The sequence below is a fragment of the Rattus norvegicus genome, chromosome 13 (genome assembly GCF_021556685.1).
Source record: "Rattus norvegicus strain SHRSP/BbbUtx chromosome 13, alternate assembly SHRSP_T2T, whole genome shotgun sequence".
Lineage (NCBI taxonomy): Eukaryota > Metazoa > Chordata > Mammalia > Rodentia > Muridae > Rattus > Rattus norvegicus.
Genome location: NC_141546.1, coordinates 94,066,830 through 94,080,084, shown reverse-complemented (window position 1 = coordinate 94,080,084; position 13,255 = coordinate 94,066,830). Strand labels below are relative to the sequence as shown.

At 45.1% G+C, this 13,255-nt stretch overlaps 2 protein-coding genes across 2 annotated transcripts in view; both read left to right on the top strand.

Annotated features, from left to right (window-relative positions):
• Ahctf1 (AT hook containing transcription factor 1) overlaps positions 1–4,409 on the top strand; it is a 54,454-nt gene extending 50,045 nt beyond the window's left edge. Inside the window, exons 34-36 of the mRNA NM_001271270.1 lie at positions 911–1,044; positions 2,017–2,093; positions 2,777–4,409. Coding sequence (NP_001258199.1) covers positions 911–1,044; positions 2,017–2,093; positions 2,777–2,972 — 407 coding nt within the window. The 3' untranslated portion in view covers positions 2,973–4,409. The remainder of the gene's footprint in view (positions 1–910; positions 1,045–2,016; positions 2,094–2,776) is intronic.
• Kif28 (kinesin family member 28) overlaps positions 4,048–13,255 on the top strand; it is a 54,759-nt gene continuing 45,551 nt past the window's right edge. Inside the window, exons 1-2 of the mRNA NM_001270385.2 lie at positions 4,048–4,191; positions 10,328–10,519. Of these exons, the coding sequence (NP_001257314.1) occupies positions 4,108–4,191; positions 10,328–10,519 (276 nt within the window). The 5' untranslated portion in view covers positions 4,048–4,107. The remainder of the gene's footprint in view (positions 4,192–10,327; positions 10,520–13,255) is intronic.

The window sequence follows — 13,255 nt, the reverse complement described above, 5'->3', positions numbered from 1 at the left end:
TTTGTGTCTTAGTGATGGGCATATCACACAGAACTTGTTTATAATCGTACTCTTTATTAGCTGAGGCACGGGTAGTGAGTTCAAAGTGGCATGTAATCTCTGCTGCTTCTGTAATCACAGCACCTTTGCTCTGAGGTACTATTTAAAAGGTTCAAAGGAGAGTGCATGCTACATTTCTTTTTTATTACTTACTCTACATCCCTCTCATTGCCCCTCTCCCTCTCACCCCCTCCCACCATTCTTCCCCCTACCCTTTTCCTCTGAGCAGGTGGGGCCCCACACCCGGGCACTTTATTTTTAAAAATGCCTTCATTTGCATGTAGTAATTATGTCTATTTTGCTTCACATTTCCATATATTTATATGACATTTTGATCATACTTAGCTCTCCTCCCTTACCCTTTGACCCCTTCCTCCTAGCTAGTTCCTCCATTGCTTGTCCTTCTTTTTTTCCTTTGTATGATTCAGATAGGGGTGGCTAAACTAGTCATCTGTGTTGTATATAACCTCCTACTATTTTGCAACTTTAACTTTGTGAACTTTTCCACATCCCACCCCCCGCCCCCATTAGAGTTAATTGCTCATAATGAGAGGAGCTGAGGGTCAAACTTGTGAGCAATAGCTTTGTGCTTCCTGGTCCCGTCTTTATGATGTGATGGCATTGACTTTGAAGCGTGAACTAGTCATGGACAGTGAGTGGGCTTACTTAAATGAGAAGTTTTTGCCATCACTTCTGTCTCCTGATAATGGGTGATAAATTTGTATGCTTATATTGTCTTTGGATGTTTTTGTCTTTCTAATGTGCACCATTTGTTCCAGGATTTTTGCTGCCACATGTATGATTGCCTTTTGTTGTTTTTAAACCAGACAGTTACAGGTCAATGTTTTGTTTGTTTCTCACTTGTCTTTAGCTAAAAACATGGAGGCCGCTGCCCAGCTGAAAGAATTGGTGTCAGATATATCTTCTCGGTTTGTGGTTTCCCCTCCTGCCTTGAGAACCAGGCAGAAAAGTACATCCAATGCTTCCAAGCTTCTAGGTGAATTGGTAAGGAAGGCATGGATATATATATTTATTAAAACTCTCTGTGCTTATTGGGTTATTTGTTTGTTCGTTTGTTTGTGTGTTTGAAGTAGACTATATACCCCAGGATTGTCTGGAAGTCATGATCTTGCCTCAGGCTTCTGAGAGCTGAGATAAAAAGGATTTTTTCCCCCTATGTTGGCTGTTCTTGCAGAGGACTCAGTTCCCAGCTCCCATCCTCTAACTCCAGTTTCTGGGGGATCCAGCGTTCTCTTCTAGCCTCCTGGATGCCCAATATTCATACATATGAAATAAAAATAATAAATATTTTTAAGCAAGGTAATTTACATTTATATCAAAAGTCCAAGGGCTCAGGTTTGCTATCATCGAGACAGAGCAGCAGTAATTTTCTAGTTACCCATTAGGATGAGATAGGAGGCCCTCCTTCTGCGTTCAGTTCCAGCCTGCTCTGTGCTTAGTCCTCAGCCAGCCCGGGATGCATCTCAACAGCAAACAAACAATCCAATAGTAATAAAAACCGTGGCCCTTAAAATTAAAGAGACAGTAGATCTAAGTAGTGCGCTGAGTAAAGCCATCTCTGCCCGAGTGCCTCTGTGGACACAGGAGAAGAGGAGAGAGACCTCTCTGGCAGAAAAAGCAACAGGTGCAGGCGTTCAGAAACATGGCAGAGGGGTCTGTCTGGGTAGGATCTAAGGGTTTTTAGCAATACTTGACTCCTTGTCTGAGCAGGATACTTTTTAAATCAATACTTTGAATGTTTAATTACAGCTAGACGTAGTGGTGCATGTCTTTAATCCTAGCACTTAGGAAGCAAAGCAGGAGGTGGACCTCTGAATTTGAGGCCAACCTGGTCTACAGAATGAGTTCCAGGACAGCCATGGGTACACAGAGACAGAAATAGAGAAACCCTGTCTAGAAAATCAAAAAAGTCTTTATTGCTTAAACAATATATATTTTTAAATTTCTAATCCATAGGAGAGTAACCCTAAACCAGTAGAAATCATAGAACAAAAACCAAAAAGAAGCAGGACTGTGAAGACAAAAGTGAGCAGGTAAGCAGCATCCCTCCATCCTCTCCGTCCATTCCCTAGACTGAGAGGAATTAGTAGAAAAGGTGAGGCCACTTCCCACACATGCCTGGCTGCTTAGCCTTGGTAGAGCTCAGCGCTTGAAGGTAGCATTCTCCACAGAGTGAAGACTTACAGTTTATTGTCCACTGGGCATGGTTGGATGAGACGATAGTTTGCTCTTTAATTAAAGTCCACAGCTGTTCATTCCACTACTTAGCAATATTACTGCGCGTGCAGTAACTGAGTCACTTGAGATATCTCTGCGTAACAGGATTCTCATGCTGTTCTCTTGGGCATGGCTAAAGTTAATGAAGGTACAAATTCATTCATAACTGTGATACAGTTGACTTAATGACGCTGCTCTGATGTAAACTTGTCTGTGTGTTTGTTCATGATTCATAGACTCACCACTTGCTACTGTTGATAAGCGCATGGGTGGGTCTGCTGGCTCTCATCCTGTGAGCTGACTAGGTCCTTGGGCCATCCTTTAACAGCAGCATTTTAAACCTATCTGTGACTAAGTATTCGTATCAGCACACATGGGGCTGGGGTGGGAGATTGAAGCCTTAACTCTGCCTACAAGTCAGCCACATCTGTGCGAGAGTGAAACACTTGACAAGACAGCACGTTGTGGCCATTCCTACTTGACTGTGTCTTTCTTTCAGAAACACAGGAAAAGGAAGTTCTTGGTCACCTCCCCCTATAGAAATTAAACTGATCTCTCCCTTGGCAAGTCCGGTGGATGAAATAAAGGTCAGCAAGCCAAGAAAGACTGCAGAAGTAGCAGGAAAAACTCTTGGAAGGGGCAGAAAGAAGCCATCTTCTTTTCCAAAGCAAATTTTACGCAGGAAAATGCTGTAATTTTTAGCCCAAGATTTTAACATGCACCTGTTTGTAAAAGTCAACAGTATTTGTGTGGATTATTAAAAGTCACCCAATTTGGATGGAAATACTTTATATAAATTGTACAATTTTGTAAGCAAGTAAATAAGTAACTCCATGTGGAGTGCAGTTCTAGTCCAGGCGTTTTATAATACTTGATACGTTTATATAATATGTAAATATGACTTATCATTGGGATGTTAAATAAACTGTTGTAAAGTACACACTGTGTGTCTGTTAGATTTTTGAGAGGGGATTTCTGTTTTAATTGTAATTTTATATGCTACTAGACATTTGTTCATTTTTTTTCTTTACAGCTAAGGTACTAGAACTGTCTTAAAATGGGGGTGATTGGCTATTGATTATTTTAACGTTGTTTTATAATGTGTGCACTTTGATGCTGTCCTTGGATCTCTGATCATTACATGTACTCATTGGGCTTCGCCTGATACTGTGTTGAATTTGAATTGTGGGCATGTGATTTTGCCTTTTTGTAGTTTTACAAATTTTGTGTAATCTACCTCAAATGAGTAATTTTCCAGTACTGCATCAGTTTCCTATGCTGGCATTTCTTGTTCAGTAACTTAAGGACTATCTTGTCTCTCAGTTCAGAGACTAATTATCCAGGTTAGATTGACCGGTTTCACTGCTTCTTAGCAACCTCATAGAAGGATTTGGGAAAGAAATGTAAAACAGTGCACCTGCTGTGTGCCTAACCTTGAGGAGTCCCGGCTAAGTGCTACCCGAGCTGGGAAGGAGCTTGCCACTGAATCACAGAAGCCTCTTTAGTATTCAGGTTATAAAACTGGTGATTGCCACAGGACCTCAGGCACGGGTTACAGAGAATGGAGGAGTGTGAGCAGGTGTCGGAAAAGAGGAGCAGAACCCCCTTTTCTGTAGTGTGAGTGTGCACCGTTAGTAACGGTGCCTACTGGACGCCATGATGTTCATCAATAAATAAGTGTTTTCAAATAATTTATGACAGGTAATTGATAGTGTGTAATGAATGGACCTTAATAATTGATACCTAAAAGCAGACTGCCTTTGTCAGCTAAGCTTTGGATGTTTTCGTGAGCAGTGTGCTTTGCGTGTTATTTTTCTACCGAATAGCATCATGGATTGTGAGAAAATGGGGAAATTGCCTGTGCCGAGAACGGACAGTGTAAGAGTGGCCGTGCGGGTGCGGCCGTTCAGCCAGGTCAGTCCATGGTCATTGCCTTGTTGACAATTACTGCCTGATTTTATTAATTTTTTAATGATAGTTACTGAATTTGTATTTAAGCTGCTTGTCATTTATGAAATATTAAACTTATTTAAATGAACTTGTCAAATGAATAACAGAGATCTAAGCATAATTTAGTAAACATTTAATTTCATTCCTTGGTACAAGTAGCATAATAAAAAAAACTGACAAGAGAAATACTGTCAAGTTAGTAATTATTTAAACCAGTGCAGGTTGGTAAATAAAAATGTGTGGTATCTGTTTTTAATACATGTGGGGGTGGGGCAGAGATGTCAGTTGGTAAGAGTTGTGCCGACCAAGCCCAAGCGTGACTCCCTAGGGTCGCTCACCAGCACTGTATGAGATGAGGCCTGGTGATGTGCAGTCCCAGCTTGCCTGCCAGAAGCTCAGTTTTCCTTGGCTATGTTGTACATCCAGGGCCAGCTTTTGCTACATGAAACACCAAAAGGAGATCTTGCCACATGTAGACATGTATCAGTGATCCCAACATAGAATGACCCGACTTAAGTCACATAATGAGAACGTGCCAGGCTGCACTTATGTGTTAATTTTATGGGAACCCTGCTCATGAGGTCTCATATGCACAAGGCCGACTCCTGCCTTGCATACAGAGACATTCTGTGTACCACACAAGTCAGAAGAATCCAAACAACTGGACCTAAGTCCCTCCACAGGTTCCAGAGAGGATGCTGTTCTGTAAGAAGCTTGCCACATAGAGTAGAGGGCTGTGCTGTGCCCAATGCAGCCACTGGAACTTGCTTCCCCTCTCCATTATAGCAGACTTGTCTTTGCCTACCATGATCAGTGAGGTTCTGTTACTGTAACTGCACTGCCAGAAAGTGCTAGTTCTAAAGAGAAGTCGGCAGTTGGAGAAGGCTCAGTGCATAAGAGCACTGGCCAAGGCAAAAGACTCGGGTTCAATTCTCAGTGCCTACCTGGGGACTAACCATAAGTCAATGAGATGCTGCTTCTAACCTTCAGTTACGAGGTGTCTTAGGGTTTTATTGCTATAAACAGACACCATGACCACAAGTCTTATAAGGACATTTAATTGGGGCTGGCTTACTACAGGTTCAGAGGTTCAGTCCATTATCATTAAGGCAGGAGCATGACAGCATCCAGGCAGGCATGGTGCAGGAGGAGCTGAGAATTCTATATCTTCATCTGAAGGCTGCTAGGAGAAGTCTGACTTCCAGGCAGCTAGGATGGGGGTCTTAAGCCCACACCCACAGGGATACACCCACTCCTTGGGCCACAGCTAAACTGCCACACCTTGAGGCAAGCATGTACAAGTGATCACACTAGGCATATATACTGCATACAGACAAACACAAAAAAAACAGTAAGTCTTGGCTGGAGAACACTGGCTGCTCTTCCAGAGAACCCAGGTTCAAGTTCAGCAACCACAGAGCAGTTCATAATCGTAACTCCAGTTCCAGAGGCTCTGACACTCTCACACAGACATGTAGACCAAATACCAGGTGTACACTTAAAAACTATTTTTAAGCCTTCATAATTTCTAAAGGGTAAGTATTGAATTGGTTGTTTCCAGAGCTGGGACCAAAAACCAAGAGGCATTTTCTATTCTCTTGCCCGAGAGCTCAGTTCATACATCTGCGAGTGGCAGCTTAACTTCCCTGACGCCCCTGGTAGGAGGTACAAGATGACTCCTGGGGCATGGAATGTGACAGGACACCTTTTAAAATGCTTCCCCTGGGGACCATGCCAGTCCCATGTGGCTCTACTGTGGGCCTAGGCGTCACACTAGATGTGGATGGACAGCCTCTCAATCATGTGAGAGCTCTGCAAACTTACATCTTTGCCATACAGGAAAGGAGAAGTTTGCACTTTGTACCTTGCAACCCCTGTGGAAGCGCGCGCGCACACGCACACACACACACACACACACACACACACACACACACACACACCACATCAAGAATCAAAAGGGTTTTACCTGCCACTCACCTCCCAAGGAATGTCTCAATGTCTCAGATATCCAGGATCCTGAATCTTGATGCTACAGCTCATACTCTCATGAGTAGATGGATGAGTACATTGTCCCTTCTGTGTCCTCTAAGCGACTGTCATCGCCACTGATTAGCATAGTGTTACTATGGTAGACATAGGCCATGCCGGCAAGTAAAAGAACCAGGTTCCCAGCCATTCTGCTTTGTGATGTCGGTCTGTGTGACAGGACCTAAAATGTTCGATAGTTCTAATAGGGAACACTCAAGATGGTGTCACCTAAGGTCAGGCATAGACCAAGGGAAAGTGTTGGTCCCTCCAGCACCTGTGTACAGTCAGGATGGGAGGTATCAAGCTCCCTAAAAGTCAAACCCCATCTGGCTCTCGCTGATGAGACTATTGAAGGAACATGAGCATCAGAATCCCAACCTTGGTTCTTGGGTTCTTTCACAGCCTGTCCAATCGGTCAGGTTTACCTGGCCGCTCACATTACCCGCACTTACTGAACCCCTCTTAGTGCTGTATTAGATGCCGTGACTATGAAATGTCCACAGAGGCTAGCATGGCAATGTTTGCTGGAAAATAGCACTGTTTCGGGGAGGTTGTGTAGTCTTTGGGACCTCAGGCCTCACTAGCTATGAAAGTTACTGAGACCTTCAGCTTGGCTGCACTTACAGTCGAATCACTGCTTCCTGATATGCTAAGCTGTGAACAGATGGCCTGCCACAAACAGCCCAGATAAATCCTTCCATAAGGTGACTTTGGTCAAGTTCTCTCACAGGCATGAGAAGGGTAACCACTACAGTGTTGAAGATCAAGGGTCCCTATTGCTTCCTGTCTTAGGGTTTTATTCTGTGAGCAGACACTATGACCAATGCAAGTTTTATAAAGGATAGCATTTCATTGGGGCTGGCTTACAGGTTCAGAAGTTCAGTCCATTATCATCAAGATGGGAGCACGGCAGCATCCAGGCAGGCATGGTGCAGAAGCTGCTGAGTTCTACATCTTCAGGCCACAGGGAGCCAGGAACAGACTGCATCCTCAGGCAGCTGGGAGGAGGGTCTCCAAGCCCACCCCCACAGTGACACACTTCCTCCAACAAGGCCACACCTTCTAATAGTGCCAATCCCTGGGCCAAGCAAATGCAAACCATCGCACTCCTTATCAGTACTGTCTTTACAACATATATTTTGAATTCTTCCTTTTCATGTCTTTCCTAATACCTATTCCCCGAATGTCCTCAGGGAGCAAGGATATTAGTACAAAATAGAATGGAGGTGCTGCCCTAATTTCAGGCACCCTAACACTTGTGTTAGTCTGATGGTCTCACTCCCACTTCGACAGTTACTTTACACGGCCCTAGAAAGCTGCCTCAGTTGCCACAGGCCCACACACATTCAGCATTTGAATCCACCAGAGCAATGGGCTCCTTGTCTTCATAGGCCCAGTGAGTTTCTTTGTAAACTGTGGAGCCCACTCATTCTGAGACAAAATCCTGGCTCCACCTCTTACGACATTCTCTTTAGGACTCCATTGTGGGCCTGTTCCTATGCCCCACATAAGCTCCATCCTCTCTGGGGCAGAAGAGGAAGAGGTGAGAATGTGCTTTGGGCTCGTTTTCCTTCTGCTTAGGCTGCCAAGATCACTTTGGGGCATCCTTTTCCTGGAGTTCAGGAATGGAGCAAATCACACCACACCATTCCTGTTTCGACCCCAAGTGCCACCCATCCACCCTCTTTCTTCCTCTCATGTTTGCCTGTCCATTTCTCTTGTCGGGTGTTACGTATGACAATGTGTGTGCAGTTTCTCCCAGGCCAACAACAGACTTGTCCACATCATAAACTGGGCCTGGTTCCTGTTCTGTTACCACGCCGAAACGCCATGACCAAGGCAACTTATGAAAGGAAGCATTTAATTTGGGGACTCACGATTCCAGGTTGTGGTAGAGGCCAGGTCCGTCATGGGAAGAAGCATGGCAGCAGGCAGGCCTGGCACTGGGGCAGTAGCCAAGAACTTACATGTTGAGACAACGACCACAAGGCAGAAGGAGCCAACTGGGATGATGGGGCTTTCAAGACCTCAAAGCCCACCCCAAGCGACACACCTAATTCCAAACAGTCCAATCCCTAGAGCCCACAGTAGGAGGAGAAAAATGATTCCTACAAGTTGTCCTCTGATCTCCACACACACACACGATGGCAAGCACACACACTGGCACCACATACATATACATCACACATATACATACACACATACATGCATACATACACCACACATTATACATCATACATTCAAAATAAAGAGTAAAAAATGGATGTCTTGGGTCTTTGAAATACCTGGGCATAAGTGGCTTCTCCCATCCGTGCACAGTTCCCACCGAATACTCAGGACTTCCTCGATGCTTGCCCTGAGCTACGTGCCCTGGCACACCCCTCTCATCTGTCCATGCGTCTCATGGCCACAAAGATAAGTCTTACATTGGACCAAATTCCTTGAATCTGTCAGGCAGCCTGGATGCTATTCCTCAGGCCAGATGATGGGGAATACTACTCTCTCAGCTCTGCTGCTTCTCACAGAAATTGCCGCTCCCCTATCCCAGGGCGTGTTCAGTCAGGGGCCGAGGCTCTCAGGAACATTTAGGAGTTTCCTATTGTCTAAGGATGCTGCTATAAAGTCCTGATTTCTGTCTCTAGCGTCCCATTCTACACCTTGCTAATAGTCACAGAAAAGCAAGAGTCAGGTGTAGGTGGGGGTCTCAGTTCTCATTTCCTTCAATTCCAGACTTCTCCCTAGTCCTTTCCAGGGTTCTAATGTCCATCCATGTCCTGCTGCGTTGATGAGGTGCTGCCTCTACCCGATCCCTCTCCCGTTTTACTGCACTGAGCTGGACGTGACTTTTCCTTGGCACCCAGCCTTCCATTTCCCTAGCACTGTGCATGTTGTACGTCTTCTGATTCTTTAGCTCTTTTCCCCACAGCCGTCGGCCATTGGTGGTCATCCAGCCCATAGCAACAGCCCTACCACAGTGGCATGACACTCCTCGCCCTTTTGACAGTGGTACAAGTGGCATTTGGCAAACAGCTCAAAAGCCTGTAGTGCCTTCGGTTTCTATGCCTACACATTAAGGTCACAGCACCTACCATACAGGGCATGCTTCCCACACAGAATTTTATATCCGACTTGTGTGGCCTCTCACTTGGGATTCTAGTGTCTTGTCCACTTCCTCAGTTTTCTGGCTGGCTTGCCAATTGTTCCAGAAGAAGAATCTAGTCCCAATATATGAGGTGCCATGAGACAAAAGGAAGTGGTAGAAACTGGGGTTGCGCAAAGCGAGCCTGGCTAGCAGAAGCTGGACCCAGGCAGATCCTACAATCTGGTCAAAGTAGAGGGCTTATGGAGCTGGAGAGATGGCTCAGCGGTTAAGAGCACTGACTGCTCTTCCAGAGGTCCTGAGTTCAATTCCCAGCAACCACATGGTGGCTCACAATCATCTGTAATGGGATCTGATGCCCTCTTCTGGTGTGTTTGAAGCACAGCTACAGTGTACTTATATATAATAAATAAATCTAAAAAATAAAAAAATAATCTTAAAAAAAAAGAAGAGGGTTTATAAATCAGTCTTTCTCACTGCACTATACTGTGATGGGAAGCTTTTAAATGGAAGCTTACTTATAGTTTCAGAGGGTTGAGTCCTTGGCCATCATGACCTCCTGGCAGCACCTCCTGGCAGCAGGCGAGCAGGCGAGCAGGCAGGATGCTGCAGCATCAGCTGGGCACTGGCGAGTTAGAAGCAGAGAAACGGAAACTGAGTCTGGAGTGGGAATGGTCTTGTCGGAGGAAGTGTGTCACTGGGGACATATCAAAAGCCCATTGCATACCCAGTGTGTGTGTGTGTGTGTGTGTGTGTGTGTGTGTGTCTCCTTTTGAAACCTCTCATCCCACCCCTACTGACACACCTCTTCCAACAAGCCCACACCTAATCCTTCCTACCAACTGAAAAACAAAACATTCAAATATAAGCCTATGGGGGCCATTCTCACTCAAACCACCACGAGCGGCGAGGACAAGCGACTTCATCCAGCAGGAAATGTACTATGATTCTGAATTTGTAACCTGACTACAGAGAGAAAAGAACTCTGGAAGCCAGTGCGTGATTTCCATGCACGCCCGAAGCATCACCATCCGGGACCCTAAGGATGCAGAGCTTGTGAAGACCTTTACCTTTGACCTCGCATATTGGTCTCATGATGGGTTTCAAAAGGATGAAGACGGTGTTCTTATCCCATCCGATCCCACCAGTAAATTCGCAGGCCAGGTGAGTCGCTTAGAAATGTCCACGGTAGATTTCGTATATTGTGTTTTCTTGTCTAGCGTGCTATAAACACTTCGATATTGTCCATGCCAGAGCAGGGAGATGGCTCCTTTGGTGAAACGGTTGCTGCCTGAATGTGAGGAGGACCTGCAGTTGGAATATTCAGAAGCCATGCAAATGCCAAGCCTTGCCCTTTAGCTCATGGCGCTTCTGAGAAGCAAGAACTAGTAGGAGAAACTCTGGGCACCAGCATGCCCCTGAAGGAAATGTGGGGACCCCTGCCTCTCTTCTCTCCCACTTTGCTTTCTAGCAATCAGGAGATGGCTAAGTCTCTGTCCCTTGTGTCTGCCAGGACATATTGTGTCATCACAGACTTGGGGCTAATGGAGCGTGAGTTGAAATCATGATCCCAAGACGGTTTTCCCCTTTATAAACTGATTGTCTCGGGCGGCTTAACAATGAAAAGCTGGTTAACACAGTGGGGCACCACGAAGGGAACTCTTCCCTCTGTTTGGTCATAGAGCGGTGGGTGAGTGGCGAGAAATTTGAAACGTAACTAGAAGATGTATTAGAATTTTTTTGGCTTGCAGATGATACCCAGAATATGTCCCAGTCTACACCACTAAAATATTTATAGAACTATTTTATTCCCAACCTAGGACTTGACTTAACATTTTATGCTATTTGAAATTTTTAATTTATAAATATTGAGGGCAACCACTGGCGAGATGGAACCCCCCCCCCCCACCGTGCTTGATGACCTGAATTCAATCCCTGGGACCAATACGGGCAGAAGGCCCACACGTTGCCTCTGAATTCCTTGCATGCACACACCAATTCACACACGAACACGAAAATAAATAAATCAGAATGTAATTTAAAATGTTTTTAACTGAGAACAACAACAAAAATCTCTGAATTTCCAACAGTGTTGAGTAGAAAGGGCAGCACAATTGCTAGACCTGGCGCTCACTCCTGAGGTTGACAGAGTTGCCTGGAAACGGCTGTAGACTGAGCTGGGCAGATGGATGCTCAGTGGGTAGCGACACTGACTGCTCCAGCAGACGGGCTTGGATGCCAGCACGTGTGTCCAACGGTTCACAATCACCTCTAACGCGCGTGTGCGCGCACAAGCACTCGCACACACAAGTTTAAAAGCCCTTTTTAAAAGCTGCAGGTAACTTTACGCAAATACACTTTGAGTAAAACTACAGATGCAGTGTTCTTGGAAACCATAGGCCTGATTCCATTAATCGTAGAGATCACACCGTCCCCACGGTTCAGTGACCCGTTATTCCCTTTGTTGGCTTGTTTTGTTTATTTATTTTTTTGATACAGCTTCTCTGTATTTAGCCCTGGCTAACCTACAACTTAGTATATAGACCAGGTTGGCCCCAAACTCAGAGGTCCTCTGCTTCTCAGATGCTGGCATGCAGCTTTCTGTAAGAGACAAATAGCGTTAAAATTGGTTACCGTAAATTTTCCCTTAGTAAACCAGACTGTGTCTGTGTGCACTTCTTTCTCAGAATTAAGAATGATATAAATTCTATAATGTATATATTGTGACAAATGGTCCCAGGACCGTTTTATTTTACCCTTTGAGAACCATTTCTGCACTGTTTGTAACCAATAAGGAGAGGAGGCGGGCCACGCCCTGTCTTTTGAACAGTTGCGCAGGAAAGCATTATTTGGTTCTACTTTTGAAAATGTTTTCTTGACAGGAGGCGTTGGCTCACGCCTTTATTCACAGCACTTGGGAGGCAGAGGCAGGAGGATCTCTGTGTGTTTGGAGGCCAGCCCAGGCTTCAGATAGACTCCATGACAGTCAGGGTTCTTACACAGAGAAACCCTGTCTTGAAAAACCAAAAACAGACAGACAAAAAGTTTCCTTTTTTTTTTTTTTCCTGTTTCTATCTCCCAAAGAACTCCACCACCGGGTCTGGTTTTAAAAGTTTGCTGTTGTGCTTGTCTTGATTCATTCCTGGGGGCTGGAGAGGAGCTCAGTGGTTAAGAGCACCAGCTGCTCTTCCTCAGAGCCTGGGTTCAGCCTCAGCAGCTACATAATGGCTCACGGCTGTCTGGAACTAAAGGTCTAGAGTATCTCATGTCCTCTTCCGGTCTCCGAGGGCACCAGGCACATAGGTGGCATCTAAATATATGTGTAGGCGAAATACCCATGCACATAAAATAATAAAATAATACAAATGTAAACATACTTTATGCTTTTATTATTTTAGAATTTCATGTGTGCATACATTGTATTTTTATGGTATTCACCTCTTATTCCTCTGCCTAAACTTCTAGATCCACCCCCACTCTCTATGTATGTATGTATGTATGTATGTATGTATGTATGTATGTATTTATTTATTTTTCTGACTCACAGAGACCAATTTTAGCTATCCATATATTCAGGAGCGCAGGGCCATTGACTGGAGCCTCTCCACTTACCGGGGATCACACCCTTAAAGAAAGTTTCTTCCCCTAGAATCAGTTCATCGACTGTTAGTATCCTCCCCTGGGCAGGGTGCTCTTGCCCCTCCCCACCGACTCTGTGCTGGAGTGGGGACGGGCGTGTCGTTGCGCAGGTCTGGTGTTGTGAGAGATGAGTGTAGTGGTCCTGCGTGGGTCCTCCCTGACCTCTGCCTGGCTCTTACGATCTTTTCTATTCCCTCCCTTCAGTGGCCTTGAGGGGAGGTTTGTTTCTTAGGGGGTGCATTAGGCAGCTTCCTGTTTGTT